The sequence below is a fragment of the Ceratotherium simum genome, chromosome 35, assembly GCF_057802395.1.
Source record: "Ceratotherium simum simum isolate JZ-2026a chromosome 35, ASM5780239v1, whole genome shotgun sequence".
In the NCBI taxonomy this organism is placed as follows: Eukaryota; Metazoa; Chordata; class Mammalia; order Perissodactyla; family Rhinocerotidae; genus Ceratotherium; species Ceratotherium simum.
In genome coordinates, this window is record NC_141934.1 from 17116030 (window position 1) to 17139348 (window position 23319).

The following is a 23319-nucleotide window of genomic DNA, read 5'->3' on the forward strand; positions in this document are numbered from 1 at the left end:
TGTACAGAGTTGGGAAGTAGGACCATGATAGATACAGGAGGAAAGAGAGCATGGTATAAAGGCTCAGGGATTAGTACATCTTATTAGGCTCAGTATCCTCCCATTTTCAAGTGCACTAACAAGACTATTGGGATCTCCAGCAGAGTGGAAACAGCAGGACCTCTACTGCAGGATCTTTCAGAATTTGAGGGTTGCACTGCAGGTTCAGCCTATGACCCAGGTCCAAAATTTCCAGCTTTCTCTGCCTCCTCCAGGGCTCTAACTTCAGGTTCTGGTCATATAGTTCACACCTGATGGTCATTTCCAGGAAGTAGAATGGATTTTGGAGGGCAAAGTCTGAGCAAATCTCATAAATCTTTCAGAGAAGAGAATCTATTCCAGCTTGCCTAGGATCTGCCAGCACCACAAACTTGATCCTTGTCAGTGTCTGAAAGCAGTGCAGTTTAAATGTGTCTGTCTCCAGCATCTCAGTGCCTCTAGTTTAATTCCATTATGTTCAGAGATTATACTTAGTATGACTTAAATCTTTTTCATTTATTGAGTCTTGTTTTATGGCCCAGAATATGGTCTGTCTTGGTAAATGATCTGTGTGCTCTTGAAAAGAATGTATATTATGTTGTAGAGTGCTTTGTAAATGTCAATAGTCAAACTGGTTGATAATGCTCTTCAAGTCTTCTGTATCCTTACTGATTTTCTGTCTACTTGTTCTATCAGTTATTGAGAAAAGGATATTGAAACCTCCAACTATATTTGTGGATTTGTCTGTTTCTCCTTGAAGTTAAATCAGTTTTTAATCATGTATTTTGAAGCTCTCTTATTAGGTACATAAACATTTAGGATTGTTATATTCTCTTGATGAATAGATCAATCCCTTTACCCTTATGAAATAACCTTCATATTATTCTTTGCTTTGAAATCTACGTTATCTGATATTGATATAGCCAGCCCAGATTTCTCTTGATTAGTGTTATGTCTTTTTCTGTCCGTTTAACCTATGTGTTTATATTTAAAGTATGTGTGTGTGTATATATACACACACACATACACACACGTGTATTTATATATGAATATATATATTATTTTTGTATAATATACAGTCCATATTCAAGTGATATTATACCATTTCACTTATAGTATAACAACTTGACAACATTGTGCTTCAATTTCTCTCCTCCCAGACTTTGTGTTGTTATACATTTTACTTCTTTGTATGTGATAAATCTCACACTATGTTGTTATTATTGTTTAAACAATTATATTTCAATGAAATTTAAATAATGGGGAAAAATCTTATATATTTAACCAAATAGTTACCACTTTCGGTGCTTGTCGTTGTTTTCTGTAGATCTATATCTCCATCTAGTACAATTTTCCTTATGTCTAAAGGATTTCCTTTAGCATTTCCTGTAGTGCCGGTGGTCAGGCCATGAATTCTTTCAGCTTTTATGTGTCTAAACGCCTTTGTTCTGCCTTGGTTTTTCAAAGATATTTTCACTATCTATAGAATTCTAGTTTGGCAGGTTTTTTTCTTTCTTTTTCTTTTTTCTTTGTATTCTTTCTTTTTCTTTCTGCTTTAAGAATGTTTATCTACTGTCTTACTTGTATTGTTTCCAATGAAGACTCTGCTGTCATTGTTGTCTTTGTTCCTTTATACATAACATGTCTCTTTTCTCTGGCTGCTTTCTTGATTTTCTCTTTATCACGTGTTTTGAACAATTTATTATAATGTGCCTTGGTGTAATTTTCTTCATATTTCCTGTTCTTGAGATCTATAGACCTTCTTGGATCTGTGGGTTTATAATTTTCATCAAAATTGTGTTTCCACTATTATTTCTTCAAAACTATTTTCTGCCCCAATATCTCTCTCTTCTTTTCAGGGACTCCAATTAGACATATCCTAGGTCACTTGAAGTTGTTCCACAGCTCACTAATGCCTCTTTTTGTGTTGTTTTGTGAGTTTTTTTAGTCTTTTTTTCTCTGCATATTTCTTTTTTTCTTTAATGTTATATATAAACACAACTTTATTCTAGTTCATCTTAGCTATTCTTCTCAAATTACTACCCATAAATTAAAGCTTTTTTGTTGTTGTTGTTGTTTATTGCAGTAACACTGGTTTATAACATTGTATAAATTTCAGGTGTACATCATTTTACTTTTATTTCTGCATAGATTACATCATGTTCACCACCCAAATACTAGTTACAACCCATCACCACACACGTGCCAAATTATCCCTTTCACCCTCCTCCCTCCCCCCTTCCCCTCTGGTAACCACCAATCCAATCTCTGTCTCTATGTATTTGTTTATTGTTGTTATTATCTACTACTTAATGAAGGAAATCATACGGTATTTGACCTTCTCCCTCTGACTTATTTCACTTTGCATTTTACCCTCAATGTCCATCCATGTTGTCACAAATGGCTGGATTTCATCGTTTCTTATGGCTGAGTAGTATACCATTGTGTATATATACCACATCTTCTTTATCCATTCATCCCTTGATGGGCACTTATGTTGCTTCCAAGTCTTGGCTATTGTGAGTAACGCTGCAATGAACACAGGGGTACATGTATCTTTACACATTGGTGTTTTCAAGTTCTTTGGATAAACACCCAGCAGTGGAATAGCTGGATCATATGGTAGTTCTATCCTTGATTTTTTGAGGAATCTCCATACTGTTTTCCCATAGTGGCTGCACCAGTTTGCACTCCCACCAGCAGTGTATGAGAGTTCCCTTCTCTCCACATCCTCTCCAACCCGTGTTGTTTCCTGTCTTGTTAATTATAGCCATTCTGACAGGCGTGAGGTGATATCTCATTGTAGTTTTGATTTGCATTTCCCTGATAGTTAATGATATTGAACATCTTTTCATGTGCCTGTTGGCCATCTGTCTATCTTCTTTGGAGAAATGTCTGTTCAGGTCTTTTGCCCATTTTTTAATTGGGTTGTTAGTTTTTTTGTTGTGGAGATGCATGAGTTCTTTATATATTTTGGAGATTAAGACCTTATCAGATGTATGGTTTGCAAATATCTTCTCCCAATTGTTAGGTTGTCTTTTCGTATTGTTGATGGTTTCCTTTGCTGTGCAGAAGCTTTTTAGTTTGATGTAGTCCCATTTGTTTATTTTTTCTATTGTTTCTCTTGCCGGATCAGACATGGTGCTTGAAAATATGTTGCTAAGACTGATGTCAAAGAGCGTACTGCCTATGTTTTCTTCTAGAAGTTTCATAGTTTCAGGTCTTACATTCAAGTCTTTAATCCATTTGGAGTTAATTTTTGTGTATGGTGTAAGGTAAGGGTCTACTTTCATTTTTTTGCCTGTGGCTATCCAGTTTTCCCAACACCATTTGTTGAAGAGACTTTCTTTTCTCCATTGTATGTTCTTGGCTCCTTTGTCAAAGATTAGCTGTCCATAGATGTGTGGGTTTATTTCTGGGCTTTCAATTCTATTCCTTTGATCTGTGTGTTTGTTTTTGTGCCAGTACCCTGCTGTTTTGGTTACTATGGCTTTGTAGTATATTTTGAAATCAGGGAGTGTGATACCTCCAGCTGTGTTCTTTTTTCTCAGGATTCCTTTAGCTATTCGGGGTCTTTTGTTGTTCCATATAAATTTTAGGATTCTTTGTTCTATTTCTCTGAAAAATGTTGTTGGAACTTTGATAGGGATTGTGTTGAATCTATAGATTGCTTTAGGAAGTATGGACTTCTTAACTATGTTAATTCTTCCAATCCAAGAGCACGGAATATCTTTCCATTTCTTTGTGTCTTCTTCAATTTCTTTCAGCAATGTTTTATAGTTTTTGGTGTACAGATCTTTCACTTCTTTGGTTAAATTTATTCCTAGGTATTTTATTCTTTTTGTTGCAATTGTAAATGGGATTGTATTCTTAATTTCTCTTTCTGCTACTTCGTTGTTAGTGTATAGAAATGCAACTGATTTTTGTATGTTGATTTTGTATCCTGCAACTTTACCGTATTCGTTTATTACTTCTGAAAGTTTTCTGGTAGATTCTTTAGGGTTTTCTATATATAAAATCATGTCATCTGCAAATAGTGACAGTTTCACTTCTTCCTTTCCAATTTGGATCCCTTTTCTTTCTTTTTCTTTCCTGATTGCTCTGGCTAGGACTTCCAGTACTATGTTAAATAGGAGTGGTGACAGTGGGCATCCTTGTCTCATTCCTGTTCTCTTGAAAGAGATAGCTTTCAGTTTTCCACCATTGAGGATGATATTAGCTGTGGGTTTGTCATATATGGCCTTTATTATGTTGAGGTACTTTCCTTCTATACCCATTTTATTCAGAGTTTTTATCATAAATGGATGCTGTATCTTGTCAAATGCTTTCTCTGCATCTATTGAGATGATCATGTGATTTTTATTCTTCATTTTATTAATGTGGTGTATTACGTTGATTGATTTGCGAATGTTGAACCATCCCTGCATACCTGGAATAAATCCCACTTGATCATGGTGCACAATCTTTTTAACGTATTGTTGTATGCGATTTGCTAGTATTTTGTTGAGGATTTTTGCATCAATGTTCATTAGTGATATTGGCCTGTAATTTTCTTTTTTTTGTGTGTTGTCCTTGTCTGGTTTTGGTATCAGGGTAATGTCGGCTTCATAGAATGAGTTAGGGAGCTTCCCCCCTCCTCAATTTTTTGGAAGAGTTTGAGAAGGATGAGTATTAAGTCTTCTTTGAATGTTTGGTAGAATTCACCAGGGAAGCCATCTGGTCCTGGACTTTTATTTTTGGAGAGGTTTTTGATTGCTGTTTCAATCTCCTTACTGGTGATTGGTCTATTCAAATTCTCTACTTCTTCTTGATCCAGTTTTGAAAGGTTGTATGATTCTAAGAATTTATCCATTTCTTCCAGATTGTCAAATTGGTTGGCGTATAGCTTTTCATAGTATTCTCTTATAATCTTTTGTATTTCTGAGGTGTCTGTTGTAATTTCTCCTCTTTCATTTCTGATTTTACTTATTTGTGCCTTCTCTCTTTTTTTCTTGGTGAGTCTAGCTAAAGGTTTGTCGATTTTGTTTATCTTTTCAAAGAACCAGCTCTTGGTTTTATTAATTTTTTCTATTGGTTTTTTGGTCTCTATTTCATTTATTTCTGCTCTGATTTTTATTATTCCCCTTCTTCTACTGATTTGGGGCTTTGTTTATTCTTCTTTTTCCAGTTCCTTTAGGTGCATTGTTAGATTGTTTATTTGAGATTTTTCTTGTTTGTTGAGATAGGCCTGTATTGCTATAAACTTCCCTCTTAGAACTGCTTATGCTGTATCCCATAAATTCTGGCATGTCGTATTTTCATTTTCATTTGTCTCCAGGTATTTTTTGATTTCTTCTTTGATTTCTTCATTGACACAGTCGTTGTTCAGTAGCATTTTGTTTAATCTCCACGTATTTGTGGCTTTTCTGATTTTCTTCCTATAGTTGATTTCTAGTTTCATACCATTGTGGTCAGAAAAGATGCTTGGTATTATTTCAATCTTCTTAAATTTATGGAGACTTGTTTTGTGGCCTAATATGTGATCAATCCTGGAGAATGTTCCATGTGCCTTTGAAAAGAATGTGTATTCGTCGGTTTTTGGATGGAATGCTCTGTATATATCTACTAGGTCCATCTGTTGTGGTGTGTCATTTAAGGCCAATGTTTCCGTATTGATCTTCTGTTTGGATGATCTATCCATTGGTGTAAGTGGAGTGTTAAAGTCCCCTACTATTATTATGTTACTGTCTATTTGTGTTTTTATGTCTGTTAATAATTGCTTTATGTATTTAGGTGCCCCTACATTGGGTGCGTAGATATTTACAAGTGTTATATCCTCTTGTCGGATTGTTCCCTTGATCATTATGTAATGCCCTTCTTTGTCTCTTTTTACAGTTTTTGTTTTAAAGTCTATTTTGTCTGATATGAGTACTGCTACCCCACCTTTCTTTTCATTGCCATTTGCGTGGAGTATCTTTTTCCATCCCTTCACTTTCAGTTTGTGAGTGTCTTTAGGTCTGAAGTGTGTCTCTTGTATGCAGCATATATATGGGTCTTGTTGTTTTATCCAATCAGCCACCCTATGCCTTTTAATTGGAGCATTTAGTCCATTGACGTTTAAAGTAGCTATTGATAAGAATGTACTTACTGCCATTTTTTAACTTTTTTTCTCAGTGTTTTAGTAGTCCTTCTCTGTTCCTTTCTCCTTCTATACAGAATTGATAGTCTCTTTTGTTTGACCTCTGTCTGAAAGCTCTACTCTTTAACTCCCCTCCTGCCTCATTTTATGTTTTTGATATCATATCTAACCTCTTTTTTGTGCATTTGTTTCCATTACCCTCTTATCATGAAAATAGATAATTTTTCCCATTTGTGGTCTTCTCTTTTCCCCTTAAATCAGTCCGTTTAACATTTCTTGTAGCACTAGTTTCTTGGTGACAAACTCCTTTAATTTTTGCTTGTCTGGGAAATTTTTGATCTCTCCTTCCGTTTTGAATGATAACCTTGCTGGGTAGAGTATTCTTGGGTGTAAGTTTTTTCCTTTTAGCACTTTAAATATATCGTGCCACTCTCTTCTAGCCTCTAAGGTTTCTGCTGAGAAGTCAGCTGATAGCCTTATGGGGTTTCCTTTGTATGTAACTTGTCTTTCTCTTGCTGCTTTTAGGATTCTCTCTTTATCTTTAATTCTGGACATTTTGATTATGATGTGTCTTGATGTGGGCCTCTTTGGGTTTATTTTATTTGGGGCTCTCTGTGCTTCCTGTACCTGGATGTCTGTTTCCTTCCTTAGGTTAGGGAAGTTTTCATCTATTATTTCTTGAAATAGATTCTCTGCCCCCCTGGTTTGCTCTTCTCCTTCCGGGACACCTATAACACGGATGTTAGTGTGCTTGATGTTGTCCCAGAGGTCCCTTAGACTGTCCTCACTCTTTTTAATTCTTTTCTCTTTTACCTGTTCAGCTTGAGTAATTTGTTCTAGTCTTTCATCCAGCTCGCAGATCTGTTCTTCTGTATCCTCTACTCTGCTTTTGAGTCCCTCTAGTGAATTTTTCATTTCCAGTATTGTATACTTCATTTCTGATTGGTTTTTTTTTATATCTTCCATTTCTTTGTTGACATTCTCACCGAGTTCATCTATTCTTCTCCCCAGATCAGTGAGCATCCTTAACACTCTTAGTTTGAAATCTCTGTTGGGTAGGTTGCTCATTTCTGTTTCACTTAGTTCCTTTTCTGGGGTTTTCTCCTGTTCCCTGACTTGGAATGTACTCCTTTGCCTCCTCATTTTGCCTCTTTCCCTGTGCTTGTGTTTACGTATTAGGTAGGTCAGCTACGTCTCCTGCTTTTGGATAGGTGACCTTACATAAGTGATGCCTTAGGAGGCCTGCAGTGTGCTTCCCTCAGTTCTCAATGTTCCAGGGGTGACCCCCATGTGGGCTCTCTGTATTTTTCATTTTGGATAGTTTCTGTTGCTATGCCTTCAAGTTCACTAACCTTTTTTTTTGTAGTCTCATCTGATATTCGTCCCATGCAGTGTATTTTTCATCTCAGCCATCGTAGCTTTCAACTCTAGAGGTTCAGTTTGAGTCTCTTTATATCTTACTTGTCTCTACTTTATGTATTCAACATTTCCTAACTTTTTAAGTGTATGGAATACAATTATAGTAAATGTCTTAATTTCCTTGTCTGCTAATTCTACTATCTATCAACCATGTCAGTCATGGGTTGGTTTTAATTGATTTTTCTCCCCATTATGTTTCATATTTTCCTGCTTCTTTGGATGCTTGATAATATTTTATTAGATGTTAGGTATTATGAATTTTACATTTTTGGATACTACATATTTTTGTATTCCTTTACATATTTGTGAGCTTTGTCCTGGGACACAGTTAAGCTACTTGAAAATGATTTAATCCTTATAGATATTGCTTTTAAAATTTGTTGGGCATCATGAAGCAGCATTTAGTCTAGGGTGAATTATTCCCTACTGATAAGGCAAGCCTCTTGTGAGTAATCTAAACATGCCCCATGAATTATGAGATTTCCTATTCTGGCTAGTGGGAACAGACACTATTTACAGCCCTTTGTGAACTCTAGGTACTATTTTGTTTTTGTTTTTGCTGAGGAAGATTTACCCTGAGCTAATATCTGTTGCCAATCTTCCTCTTTTTTTTTGTTTGACGAATATTAGCCCTGAGCTAACATCTGTGCCAATCTTCCTCTATTTTGTTGGGTCACCACCACAGCATGGCTGACAAGTGATGTAGGTCTGCACCCAGGATCTGAACCAGGGCCACCAAAGTGGAGTGTGCTGAACTTAACTACTACGTCACAGGCCCGACCCCTAGGTACTGTTTTCTTTAATCTTTTCAGATAGTTCTTTTCCTCGCTTGGGGTAGTTTTCTGACATGCATGTACTGGTCACTACTCAGCCAAAGGCTTGAGGGCAACCCTCTGCAGATCTCCATATCCTCTTTCTGTACTGCTTTCTTCTAGTCAATGTACTGCCCTGACTAGGGCACCTTGGTCACCCTGGACTCTCATCTTTATGTTGTCAACACAGGGAGTCCACAAGGCTCTAACTGGGTTCCCCCCCTCTCTGAGCCATGGCCTGGAACCTCTCCCAGGACCTTAAGCTGAGCAGTTATGGCTCACCTTGTTTGCTGCTCTTCTGTCAGGAATCACTGTGCTTCTTTGCCTGATATCCATTGCCTTGAAATACCATCATTTCATATGTTCTTTTCCAGCCTTTTAGTTGTTTCTGGTGGCAGATAATAAATCCAGTCCCTGTTACTCCATCTTGGCTGGAAATGGAAATCCATTCATTATGTTTTTTAAGACAAATTATTAATTGTATGTAGTAAAGCTTATTGATTATAGTTTACGGCTTTTGCCTCTGGTATCTTGCTTAGTAATTAAATATTCACCTATAATTTATTATAAAAGTTTTTATGGTTTCATTTTTTACGTTTAAATATTTATTTCTTTTGAAAATCAGTTTAGTCTATAGTATGACATAGTGATCTATAATTTCCACCAAATGGTCATCCATATTACTTAGCTTTATCACATTGAAGCCAAAATATTCAAAAGTTCAAAATACATTTTGATGATTTAAAAGATTTTAGTTCTTATAAATTTAGTTTGTAGATCTTTTTGTTTCTTCTGAAGGCAATCTTATAGTTTACTTTTTTTTTCTTTTTTTTGGCATATTCTCCAAAAGGTGTATCTTTGATTTAATCCATTATTTCTCTTTTCTGTTCTCAAGCATAAGTATTGAAGGCAATAACACTTTTTGAACTTTAACTGTGTACTTTCAATTAACTGACTGACAAATAACTAGATTTAAGGTGCTTTTTCAATAGTATTGATATATTGACTTAGTGCTTGATTATTGGCATTCATGGATTGGCAGGATGAGTGCCCTACATTACAGGTGTGCTGTTTTGCATGGTGAATCCTTTTTCTATTTAAAATATTCAGTGTCTCCCCATTACCCTCAGGATAAAGTCAGAATTTCTTAATATGGTTTAAAAGGCCTATTGTGATTTTCCTTGGCTTAACACCAGCTTTATATTTTCTCCTTCCAACTCTCCCATACATTCATATTGAATGAACTACTTTTGTTTTCCCTAAATAGGCATACTTTTTCATATCCAAGTAAAAAGTAGACTGGATCACCCTATTATATCCTTACATGAAAATTTTTTGCTTTTTCCTCATAACAACAATCAGTATAACTGTTTTGTCATTTATGCCAGTATAGTTTAATGCCTATCACCCTATTTGACTCTAAGCCCATTAAGGGCAGGGACCACATCCTGTTCTATCTCCAACACTCAGTACAGTGCCTGGCAAATAGTAGGCACCCAATAAATATTTGTTGAATCAAGGAAAGAGTTGAGTGGATAGATGGATAGTTTGATGACCTGCAGATGCTAGACTAACCACATGAAGTAAGGTACATTGTCACCTAAGGTTCTCATGTCACAAGAGAAAAATACCTCTTAGCACAGTGAGTTTTACTTCTTTAATTAATGACCCTCTTTTTCTCTTGCGTGAAGTCCATTGGCTCATGATGTTTTGGAATTGACACTTTTATTGGCCAATAACCAAATTTCCAGCATAGTTGTCTAGTGGATCAAGGAAGAAACACAGACTATTCTTGTGATAAGTTCAAATGCTAGAATGAATGATTCTTGGGGGGGGGGGGGGGCGGTGAAAGCTAATGAATGCTAATATTTCAGTATTTTTCAAAAAATAGAGACAAAAGGATCCACACCAAAAAATGTAACTATTGGCAATCAACATATAAGCATGTCAAAATGATGTCTTTTTATTAATAGAAACTTTAAACTCAGAATATTTTGTATAGCAGCAGAATAACCTGCCTCTTTAGGTGAACATTTAACATAGTCTCCAAATTATAGCAGTTTCTTCCAGTGGTTCACACAGAGTTATTTAATTACCTATTCTGCTATATGTATATATCACATATTAATTAAGAACAGGGGTTTTGCCATTAGATCTGGGTTTGAGTCCCAGTTCTGACAAATATTAGTATCCTGACCATGGGGAAGGAGTTTTGCCTCTCAGTCTTAGTTTGTTCTATAAAATCAAAATAATCAAGTCCTATATTATGAAGCTGTTGTGGGGATTAAAGGAGATAATGTATATATGGTATTTAGTGTTGCCTAACACATAGTAGTGCTTAATAAATGTTAGCTATTATTATTTCAATATTAATTAGATGAAAATGCTTTTTAAAACAGATTTATTGAGATATAATTTTCGTACCATACAATTCACCCATTTAAAGTGTACAATTCAATGGTTTTTAGTACATTAACAGTTGTGCAACCATCACCACGATCAATTTTAGAACATTTTAATCACCCTAAAAAGAAAGCCCATATCCTTTAGCTATCACCTCCAAACCCCCTTTCCTCCCAGACCTAGACAACCAATAATCTACTTTTTGTCTCTGTAGATTTACTTTTTCTGGATGTATCACATAAATGGAATCACACAATATGTAGTCTTTTGTGACTGGTTTCTTTCACTTAGCATAATGTTTACAAGGTTCATCCATGTTGTAGGGTGTATCAGTACTTCGTTCCTTTTTATGGCTGAATAATATTCCATTGTATGGATATACTACATTTTGTTTATTCATTTACCAAATGGACATTTGGGTTGTTTCTACCTTCTGGCTATTATGAATGATGCTGCCATCAATATCCATGCACAAGTTTTGTGTGAACATATGTTTTTATTTCCCTTGGGCATATACCAAAGTGTGGAATTTCTGGTCAAATGGTAACTCTATGTTTAAGTTTTTGATGAAATGCCAGTCTGTTTCCCAAAATGGCTGCACCATATTACATTCCCACCAGCAGTGTTGGAGGGTTCCTGTTTCTCCACATTCTTACCAATACTTATCTGACTTTTTGATAATAGCCATCCTAGTGGATATGAAATGGTATCTCATTGTGGTTTTAGCTTTTATTTTTTTAATGACTAATAATCTGGAGCATCTTTTCACTTGTTAATAGCCACTTGTATATCTTTGGGGAAATGTCTATTCAGGTCTTTTGCCCATTTTTCCTTTGGGTTGTCTTTTTGTTATAGAGTTATAAGACCAAGATGCTTTTTAATGTTAATTTGTATTGCCACCAAACAAAATGTGTTCAAAATAAGTTAATGTCAAACCTTATTTTTCTACAGGTACTAAAAATTTACCAAAAAGAATATTTGTCAATGAGAGATAAAGCTGACTGGGATATCAAAAGCAAAACACTTGCAAATAGTGGTCATCATGCGTAAAGGGGTGCTAAAGGACCCAGAGATTGCTGATCTGTTCTACAAAGATGATCCTGAAGAACTTTTTATTGATTTACATGAAATTGGACATGGAAGTTTTGGAGCAGTTTATTTTGTAAGTAATTAAAAAGAATTGTTTAGGTAGATCAGATTAAGAAAGTTTGAATTCTACACATTCTATTACTTATAAAATACACTTGGTATTAATATTTATTCTACAAATTAAATGATGTCTACAGTAGAGGCAAATAGTCATTACTGAAAAGCCAATCCCAGAATGCTAAGCATTATTCAAGTCAATGGTGTCTGTATCAACTGACTCTGCTGTAAATGTTCTACAAAAAAGTTATAAGCTCGAAGTTGAGCCTTCTGCATTTCCCCCATATGCCAAGCTCTTTCCTGCCTTGGGGCCTTTACATATGCTATTCCTCTCGCCTAGAAAACTCTGCACATTGCATCCTCATCCCTGTCTAATTCTTGTTTATCTTACAGATTTCGGCTTAAGTGTTACATTCACAAGATAGCCTTTCCTGTTCAACACTCCAGCACTAAATCAAGACTTTCTTTATGATCTCATAATATCTCGTGCTTGTATTTGGTTGCATTGGTCACAGTTGTAATTAAATAATTATGTGTGAGATTTTTTGATTCATATATGTCCTTCCCACTAAATAATAAGCTACATGAGGACAGGGGTTATATCTATCTTGTTCATTGCTATACTCCCAGTAACCAGTGTAGTAATAGGAACTCAATAAATGACAGATGGTCGAGTGGATGGATAGGTGGATAGATGGATGGATGGACGAATGGATGGCTACTCAGACAGATGTACCTACAAAGATTTTTAGTGACAGTCATGTCAAGTCAGTACTTTAGGTTAAGGGGTACAAAGCTTAGCCCCTTAGGGTCAGTTTGAATTCCAAGAATGTGATTATCTTCTGATAAAAAGAATGAGAAATGACTGCAATGTTAACATAGCCCATTCACTGAAATTCATTACATAAAATATAGTTCTTGAATTTATTTAGATAACCTTAGAAGTTTGCTTCATCAAAGTAGCAAATACTTTTTTAAGAGTACTAGTCCATTAAAGCAAGTAGTATTTAAGTACTAATTATTACCTATTTCTCCTCCAAATTTATTATCAAATAATTTTTTTTAATCAAACAGTATTTGACTTTTCCTTTTAGGTGGTCCTTTATGTTCTGACATATGGATAGGGCTTATCTTTAGTTGTCCTTCCAAATGAGATTTTATTAATTGACTGTTTAGCTTATCCTTTTGTTTCTAGCTAAATCTTCAGCTTGGGTTTTCTCTGAACTCTTTCTTATCCCTTTGTTTCTGTGCTCAGCACTACCACCGCTTCTCCTCCCTTGTCCCCTTCTAATACTTGGCTCTCACTCAAGTACATTTTATCATTAAGTGGCCTTCCATGGCTGAAGAGTGTGCTAATTTTCTGCTTAACAGTCTCATGTTAATCTTTGGGCTTAGAATATTGTTTAAGGCCCAATCAAAGTCCTGCCTTCCTCATTCACAGAGACACTTTTTTAAAAAAGGATTTTTTTTTTAATTATAGATATATCATACATACAGAAATGTGCATAATACTTACACACTTATATATTTTAATATATAATTTAAAGAATAATTAAAAGGTAAATCCCTTTATAACACCAGCCAGGCCAAGAAACAGAATATTGCCAGCAGCCAGTAAGCCCCTCTTGTGTTAGGAGACTCCACTATCCTGAATTTTATGGTGATTATTTTCTTGTTTTTCTATATATGTAACCCACTTATTTCTGTACCCCTAACAATATAATTTGGTTTTGCCTGGTTTTGAACTTTTTAAAAATGGAAACATTCTGTATATATTTGTTTGTGATCTGTTTTGCTCAGAGATGTATTAGTCATATAGTCATCTTTTCTTACTTTCCTTCTGTTACTTTATAACGAATTCATCCTCTCAGAATCTCTCTATTTGACTCTCTCTATTTGACTCTTCTATTATAAACAGCAGCCAGACCCCTCTCCAAGTTCTCTTTTAGAATGAATGCAATAAACCAAGTATGCTTTGAACCTTACTAACAAGCCATTTGTACTAGGGGCAAAAGGAGACCAGCTTTGTAATAGGCTGCAAAAGACCTAGTGATTTACTTGCTTTTTGGGCTAAGTTCTGTCTCTTTAGCTAGAATATATGCCTTTTGAAAATGAGGACTATTTCTGATACTTCTTTTTTTTTTTTTTTTTTTTTTTTTTAAGATTTTATTTATTTTATTTTTTTCCCCCAAAGCCCCAGTAGATAGTTGTATGTCATAGCTGCACATCCTTCTAGTTGCTGTATGTGGGACTCGGCCTCAGGATGGACGGAGAAGTGGTGCCTCGATGCACACCCGGGATCCGAACTCGGGCCACCAGCATTGCAGCGCGCGCACTTAACCACCAAGCCACAGGGCCGGCCCTCTGATACTTCTTTACAATTCTAAAGCCTAGCACAATGCCCCATTTACAGTAGGCACTAAATATATGTTATTTGTTGATAATGATAGACTAGAGAAATCATAAAGATACCTAGATAGCTTTGATATTGAAATGTAATCATTAGCTATATATTGTCTGTATACAAAAGTGAGTAATACAGGCCCATAACAGCTTATAAGGCACTAAAAAACAGATTAAAGGGGAATTAACTGACACTTTACGATAAAATTTACAAAAAGCTTTAACCTTTTATCTATAGTGGTCACATAGGTAATATGTTAAAAATGAATTTTCTCACTGGCCACAGTAATATTTATGTGTTGCTCCTCCCTCACTGCTAATAGATTCTTCCTCTTGTTACTCATACCATTGTAACCAAGAAGACTCTTACTTAGACAACTACAGTAGCCTCCTAACTGATGTCTGAGCATCCACTTGGATCTTGCTCCAGTCTATTGTTCACATCACAGTGAACTTGAAGGAAAAAAAAGTAAATTTGATTATATCACCTTTTCACTATGAAGCCTTCAAGGGCTCTCCTCTGATCTTAGGCTAAGATTGAAATCTTCACTGCAGCCAGCCTGCAAGGTCCTCCATGCTGGAGTCCCTGTCTATGCCTGAACTGTATTCCCTCTCAGTCTCATTGCTCTGGCTGTAATATAATATCTTTCTTTTGATCATCCATTGTAGGATCTTTGCATAAACTGTTCTTTCTGGAATGTTTTTTCCTTCTTAACTCCTGTTCATCTTTTAGCTCTCAGCTGAAGCCTCGTTTCTTCAGGGAAGCCTTGCCTGACCTGCCTAAGTTATATCCTCCCATTTTTGGTTCTCAGAGTAACTCTTACCCTTCTGTATACAGCATGTCACAGTTGCAGTTTTACATTGGTTTGTTATGATTTTATTTTTGTTACTGTCTATCCTACTAGAAGAGAGATAGGTATTGGGCACATTTACTCACAGTTCTATCCCTAGGACTGAGCCCAATACCTGATAGATTTTGAACACGTAATAAGTATTTATGGAAGGAATGAATTATGAAGAACTCAGAGAACTTGGTACTGCTAATTAGTACTTTTCATGAGTCATAGTCATGCTAGGAAGCCATAATGACCAGAGTCGAGCAACCAACATTTTTATACCTAAACACTATAATTCTGTTAAATTCTTTGTAGTTTACAGCTTTTACACAGAATGATGCCAGGAAATAGGTTTAAAGTGAATTGTAAGTTGGCATAGCTCCTGTAGAATCAATCAGCTGAGAGTATATGTTATATTCAGAGAAAATTGAAGCTATTAACTTGATGAAATATCTCTGTGTGTTTGGATTTACATAAGTAATTCAGAAATTAGCAGCATTAACAAATGAGATAGTAAGAAACTCTGTATTAAAGGAAAATAAAAACGGGTTGAGCATGTTTACTTTTGTGTTCACTTAAACACAACTACTTAAACACGACTATAAAGTTTCTAGGGCCTTATTGAACTCAGCATATCATCTATAATCCACCTAAAGTAAATAATTGAGTTCTGTTCTTTTGGGTATGACTGCCTTTTAGTTTTAGTTGAGGCTCAATAAATAGGGGGGGAAAAAAGCTTATGTTTAATTTTTATATTTCTGTAGAAACTAGCAAAAAGTTGACAGTAATGTAAATGTAGCTGGAAAATGGTTAAGAAAATATCAGGAACACATAGTAAGTTCTCAAGAAATATTTTTTGAATCAATGGTCTTGCTTAGAGTTACTGAGACCATTGAGACTATTGGAAGTGTTAAGTATGAATGTAAGTTTTAAGAATATAACTTGAAACGTTCTAGAGGTTGTAATCATTCATAATACAGTATGAAGCACTGGAAGGCTGAGACCCCATTCTCTGTACTAAAACAATGACTTGTTTTTTAAGTTTCAGTTTCAATTTTGAATTTTAACCAGTATAAAATTGCATTAAAAATTTCACATCTATAGAAAAATCAATATGAATATGTTTTTCAAATTTCAAGTCTCTGCTCTAGTAGATAGGTTCTATGAGAAAGTACACTTATCAAAAAAAAAAAAAAAAAAAAAAGGAGGATGGGCATAGATGTTAGCTCAGGGCCGGTCTTCCTCAGCAAAAAGAGGAGGATTGGCATGGATGTTAGCTCAGGGCTGATCTTCCTCACAAAAAAAGAAAACAAGAAAGTACACTTATCAAGTTCTAAGTAATGATTACTCTATAAATGTAAAGAAATATATTTTTGTTTTAGGATGATTCTTTTTTTATGTCTCTGGTTCCAAAGAAGCATTGATTATAAATAATAAGCAATTAGATAATCCTATCTGATTCCTTTTGTGTGGGCCTTTTTCTTTTTCTTTTTATAAAGGTTAGGGCGTTGTTTTTTAAAAACCCCACTACAAGTTAAAATTTCTCATTGTTTGAGCATTCCCTAAACATTTCCCAGGCTCTTTAAGCTGTGCAATACATAGATTCATGCCCAAACTATCCACCTTTCAGATACAGTCCCTCTAACCTTTATTGTAATACTGAATTTACATCAACTTTTCTTTGTAGCTGTCATGTAAGCAGTCTTAGTGTTAAATTTTAAAAGCCAGCAAAATGTGAGTGATTTTTGTTTTTAACAAAAGTCAGTCTGTACCTTCTAAATGAATAAAATATCTAAAAAATACCTTTGTAGAATCCTGCTGGTTTGAAAACTATAACTAGTGGATACTTTATTTCTATAACAGGTACTTTCACCTAAGTGCTTGTAAAAAAATTTTTTTTAGTATGTGTTCATTTTTCATTTTTTCTGCATTTTGGCATTCAGTAAGAATCTGGAGTTGAATTCTTTTTACATCAGTAAGTGATTGTTTATTGTTTGAATTTAAAATTTTTTTTTATAATTATTTTTATTTATTTATTTATTCCCCCAGAGCCCCAGTAGATAGTTGTATGTCATAGCTGCACATCCTTCTAGTTGCTGTATGTGGCACATGGCCTCAGCATGGCCAGAGAAGCGGTACATCAGTGCGCGCCCGGGATCCGAACCCGGGCCACCAGTAGCGGAGGACACGCACCCAACCGCTAAGCCACGGGGCCGGCCCCTAAAATTTTTTGAATCGAAAAGAAACCAGTGTTATATCTGAGGAGCTTCTTTAATTAGATATATTTAAGAAAATGATTATGTATTTTTCTCTAAAATTGGTGACCTGATTTTATCAGTCAGTGAATTCTAATCCTTTACCTCAGAACCACTGGTATGGCTTTATTAGTTCACAATAATAATAATATTCTGGAACCAAAATACCTTACATACATCAGGGGTATGATGCAGAGCCCTGTGATTAAAAGACAACCAGAATTAGATCATCTTTTTTTTTTTTTTCTTTTGTCTTCTAAGTCTTTCATTCATAGTATTCATGGTATTATACTTTTTTTTTTTGATGTTTTAATAGTTTATAACATAGTGCAATTTTTGGTTGTACATTTTTGTTTGTCCATCACCATATACATGTCTCCCTTCACCCCTTGTGCCCACCCCCTACCCCCATTGCCCCTGGTAACCACAATACAGTTTTCTCAGTCCATGTGTTGGTTTATATTCCACATATGAGTGAGATCATATGGTGTTTGTCTTTCTCTCTCTGGCTTATTTCACTTAACATAATACCCTCCAGGTCCCTCCATGTTGTTGGAAATGGGATGATTTTGTCTTTTTTTATGGCTGAGTAGTATTCCATTGTATATGTATACCACATCATCTTGATCCAATCGTCAGTCGAGGGACACTTGGGTTGCTTCCACTTCTTGGCTATAGTGAATAATGCTGCAGTGAACATAGGGGAGCATAAGCCTCTTTGGATTGTTGATTTCAGGTTTGTTGGACAGATTCCCAGTAGTGGGATGGCTGGATCACAGGGTATTTCTATTTTTAATTTTTTGAGGAATCTCCATACTCTTTTCCATAGAGGCTACACCAGTTTGCATTCCCACCAGCTGTGTATGGGGGTTCCTGTTTCTCCACATCTTCTCCAACATTTGTTGTTTTTTGTCTTGGTGATTATAGTCATTCTAACGGGTGTGAGGTGATATCTTAGTGTTGATTTGCATTTCCATAATGGTTAGTCATGTTGAACATCTTTTCATGTGCCTATTGACCATCTGTATATCTTCTTTGGAGAAGTGTCTGTTCATTTCTTCTGCCCGTTTTTTGACCCGGTTGTTTGTTTTTTTGTCGTTCGGTTGTGTGAGTTCTTTATATATTATGGAGATCAACCCCTGGTCAGATGTGTGTATTGCAAATATTTTCTCCCAGCTGGTGGGTTGTCTGTTCATTTTGATTCTGGTTTCATTTGTCTTGTAGAAGCTCGTTAATCTGATAAAGTCCCACTTGCTTATTTTTTCTTTAGTTTCTCTAGTCTGAGTGGGCATGGCATCCGAAAAGATTCCTTTATGACCAATGTCAAACAGTGTGTTGCCTATATTTTCTTCTATGAGTTTTATAGTTTCAGGTCTCACCTTCGGGTCTTTGATCCATTTTGAGTTAATTTTTGTGAATGGCAATTGCAGATGGTCCACTTTCATTCTTTTGCATGTGGCTGTCCAGTTTTCCCAACACCATTTATTGAAGATACTTTCCTTTCTCCATTGTATGTTCTTAGCTCCTTTGTCAAAAATTAGCTGTCCCTATCTGTGTGGTTTTATTTCTGGGCTTTCAATTCTGTTCCATTGATCTATGTGCCTGTTTTTGTACCAATACCATGCTGTTTTGATTACTATTGCTTTGTTGTATGTTTTGAAGTCAGGGATTGTGATGCCTCCTGCTTTGTTCTTTTTCCTTAGGATTGCTTTAGCTATTTGGGGTCTTTTGTTGCCCCATATGAATTTTAGTATTCTTTTTTCTATTTCCGTGAAGAATGTCATTGGGATTCTGATTGGGATTGCATTGAATCTGTAGATTGCTTTAGGTAATATAGACATTTTAACTATGTTTATTCTTCCAATCCATGTGCATGGGATGTCTTTCCATTTCTTTATGTCATCATCGATTTCTTTCAATAATGTCTTGTAGTTTTCATTGTATAGGTCTTTCACCTCCCTGGTAAGATTTATTCCTAGTTATTTTATTCTTTTTGATGCAATTGTACATGGTATTATCTTTTTGAGCTCTCTTTCTGTTAGTTCATTATTAGCATACAGAAATGCAACTGATTTTTGTAGATTGATTTTGTACCCTGCGACTTTGCTGTAGTTGTTGATTATTTCTAATAGTTTTCCAATGGATTCTTTTGGGTTTTCTACATATAAAATATGTTGTCTGCAAATAATGAGAGTTTCACTTCTTCATTGCCTATCTGGATTCCTTTTATTCTTTTTTCTTGCCTAATTGCTCTGGCCAAAACCTCCAGTACTATGTTGAATAAGAGTGGTGAGAGTGGGTAGCCTTGTCTCGTTCCTGTTCTCAAAGGAATGGCTTTCAGCCTTTCTCTGTTGAGTATGATGTTGGCTATGGGTTTGTCATAAATAGCCTTTATTATGTTGAGGTACTTTCCTTCCATACCCATTTTGTTAAGAGTTTTTATCACAAATGGATGCTGTATCTTGTCAAATACCTTCTCTGCATCTATTGAGATGACCGTGTGGTTTTTATTCTTTGTTTTGTTGATGTGGTGTATCACGTTGATTGATTTGCAGATGTTGAACCATCCCTATGTCCCTGGTATAAATCCCACTTGATCATGGTGTATGATGTTTTTAATGTATTGCTGTACAGAATTAGATCATCTTTTAATGTCTTATCTTTATTTTTCTGAAAATTTTTAGAAAATTATCTAATTTTAAATGTCTTAAGTAAATTGAGAGGAAAAGAATATTACTTGAGTTATTTATGGTTTTCATGTGAGCTTTCAAGGAAATGTTATATTTTGGATATGGAGAAGATACACTGAGATAATTATGAGATAAGGCAACCTATATAGATGACTACACACACAGAGACACACATGTGCATGTGTGTGTATATATATATATATGTAATATATTCTTATGATAAAGTATAAGTAACTTTAAAAGTGAAAATTCCTCTTAAGATTAATCCTAATTTCCGCTGCACTGTTCAATACGGTAGCCACTATTTAAATATGTTAATTAAAATTAAATAAAATTTAAAATCCATTTCCTCAGTCACGTGAGCCACATTTCATGTGCTACCAGATATGATGTAGATACAGAACATTTCCATCATCACAGAAACTTCTATTGGACAGCCTGCTCCAGGTATTATCACTGATATGTATTCTGGTATAAATGCTTTCATAATTTTTTCTGCACATAGACTCACATCATTACTATTTTGCAAAAATAAGATCATACCATGCAGCTTGTTTTTTATCAAGATATTTTTGACATCTTTCCATATTACTATATATGCATATAGATTACCTCATTCCCTTAAGGGTTTTTTCATTATATGACTGTACCATGTTTATTTAACTGGTTCTACATTGACAGACATTCTACATGGTGAAGCCAGGATAGTTGTTTTGGAAATATGACTTGTTTTTGTTTGGTTGGATTTATTTTGTTAAGCCCTAATTCTTTTTTATAGTACACAATCTATCTATGTATATAGAAAGAGATACAGAGGGCCGGCCCTGTGGCTTGGTGGTTAAGTGCGCGCGCTGCGATGCTGGTGGCCCGGGTTCGGATCCCGGGTGCGCATCGAGGCACCACTTCTCCGTTCATCCTGAGGCCGAGTCCCGCATACAGCAACTAGAAGGATGTGCAGCTACGACATACAACTATCCACTGGGGCTTTGGGGGGGAAAAAATAAAATAAATAAAATCTTAAAAAAAAAAAAAAAAAAGAAAGAGATACAGAGAAGCTGTACGTTAAACAGGGGTAGAAATGTCTATCTAGCCTATCAAAAGTTGGAATATCTTTAAACTGTGATAATGAAATGTGAAAATGTTATTTAAAGTCTCTAGTCAAATATTTAAGTTAAAGTGGCTGAAACATCATTCATTCTTTGTATTTTTTTTCTTACTCTCCTTACACAGGCCACAAATGCTCACACCAATGAGGTGGTGGCAGTTAAGAAAATGTCCTATAGTGGGAAGCAGACACATGAGGTAAGTTAAAGACCGTTGTATACCTAAACTAACGTAAGTTAGTATGAAATTGACAGGAGAAACAAAGTTATTTAAACATTTCTTTACCACAGTTCTTTTTTTTCCTTTTTGTGAAGCATACAATAAATGTTCCTAATATTCTAGCTCAATCAACTATTTTGCGGAATAGAACATGGGTTAGTATAGTGGGTTTATTAAAATATATTCAGTGATAGATTTACATTTACATGTACTCAAACTAAAGAAATAACACAAGTTTAAATAGCTTCTTCATTTATAAACATTTCCTTGTCCATTTAAAAAAATAAAAAGAACATTATATATGTATACTTGATACTAAAATACTATTTTCAGTTTAAAATAACATTTTCTTTCTGACTTCAATAGAAATGGCAAGATATACTTAAGGAAGTCAAATTTTTACGACAGTTGAAGCATCCTAATACTATTGAGTACAAAGGTTGTTACTTGAAAGAGCATACTGCTTGGGTAAGTCAAAGGACATCTATTATCTATTAAATCTATTTAATTTTTTTATCTATTAAATCTATTAAAATTTTTTTATTTTTTTATTCTATCTCTTTCATCTGTAAAATTATCAGTCTTATTTCTGTCTCATTTGACTTTTGTTATCAGTATTTAACATTTTTTAATACTTCAGAGTGTGCCATATGGTGTACATTTCAGAAGATTAAATATCATATCTAGCTATTGGAAAATTCCATTCTATAAATACTCAACAAAGAGAGAGTGAAAAGTTAACATCATTTTATAATGATTTATTTGTAAAAGTAAAGGCTGGGCCTTTTATTCTCATCCTAGAATTTTTATCTTTGACGTTTCTTATCTCCCACTCCAATTCCTCCACAATTTAGAATTATACTTGGTATCACCAACACTGTCTAAGTTTTACCAAACAGGACTTAGCATATGATTAAAATGAAACAGTCTTTTGTTCCACTCTATCTTCTTAAGTGTTTTTACATGATTGTGTTTCTGTTTTTGAGTTGGCACATTAGGCACTATTTAGGACATGAAAATGTTATACTTTGTACTTTATCAGACTGCACATTCCAACTTAAAATCCAATTTAACTATCATTTATTTAGTGCTTACCATGTACCAAGTCCTTTCCTGTACATGATCTCCAATTAGGGAATGGACTTTTTGTTCCCAGATAAACTATCAAACCATATACTTAAACATTTCTGTTCAAGCAACTCTTAAGATACCTAGAGCCGTTGCTTCTGTTCTGAGCAGAAGAAATTAATCAGAGGAGTGTCTTGTTATCTGGAAATCAGTTCTCTGGCCATCTCAGCTGTCTTGAAGGAGTCAAGAAAGGGATTTTGAGCAGACAGAATAAATGTTACAAAATCAAGTGCTAAATCTCATGTGTTTCAAGTCTTCAGAAAATCCTCTGAGCTCCTACCTGAAGCCTATTTACTCTTAGATTACATAGAGTGCTAATAACCTTGGTCACCTGGTCTCTGTCTACAACGGATTTGAGAGGCTTATTAGGAGGAGCTCCTCGGAACTAAGCTGCTAGAGACATGCACACAAACGACCACAGACTAATTTGACCATAAGAAGAAGTCAAGGAAGCCAAAATGCAGACCTAATAATTTAAAAGCAGAGCAACTAGAGCTGTTTAATGTCAGGAGCAAACAACCAGCCACAGCTCAGGTTCCCTCGTGTTATAAAATAATAGGGGAAAGGATATTTGTGACCAAAATACGGAGTTGTTTAGGGGGCCAGCCCTGTGGCCTAGTGGTCAAGTTCAGTGCACTCCACTTCAGCAGCCCAGGTTTGGTTTCCCGGTGCAGACCTACACCACTCATCAGCGGCCATGCTGTAGCAGTGACCCACGTACAAAATAGAGGAAGATTGGCACAGATGTTAGCTCAGGGCGAATCTTCC

At 35.3% G+C, this 23319-nt stretch overlaps 1 protein-coding gene across 3 annotated transcripts in view; it reads left to right on the forward strand.

The window, feature by feature from the left end:
* TAOK3 (TAO kinase 3) overlaps positions 1 to 23319 on the forward strand; it is a 183404-nt gene that overhangs the window by 88095 nt on the left and 71990 nt on the right. For 2 of the 3 annotated variants that reach the window (XM_087424137.1, XM_004429929.3), the window contains exons 3-5: positions 11722 to 11932; positions 21331 to 21402; positions 21790 to 21891. In XM_087424137.1, coding sequence (XP_087280263.1) covers positions 11813 to 11932; positions 21331 to 21402; positions 21790 to 21891 — 294 coding nt within the window. In that variant the 5' untranslated portion in view covers positions 11722 to 11812. Of the gene's footprint in view, positions 1 to 8240; positions 8343 to 11721; positions 11933 to 21330; positions 21403 to 21789; positions 21892 to 23319 lie in introns of all 3 variants that reach the window. The other variant, XM_087424136.1, reaches the window with a different exon arrangement.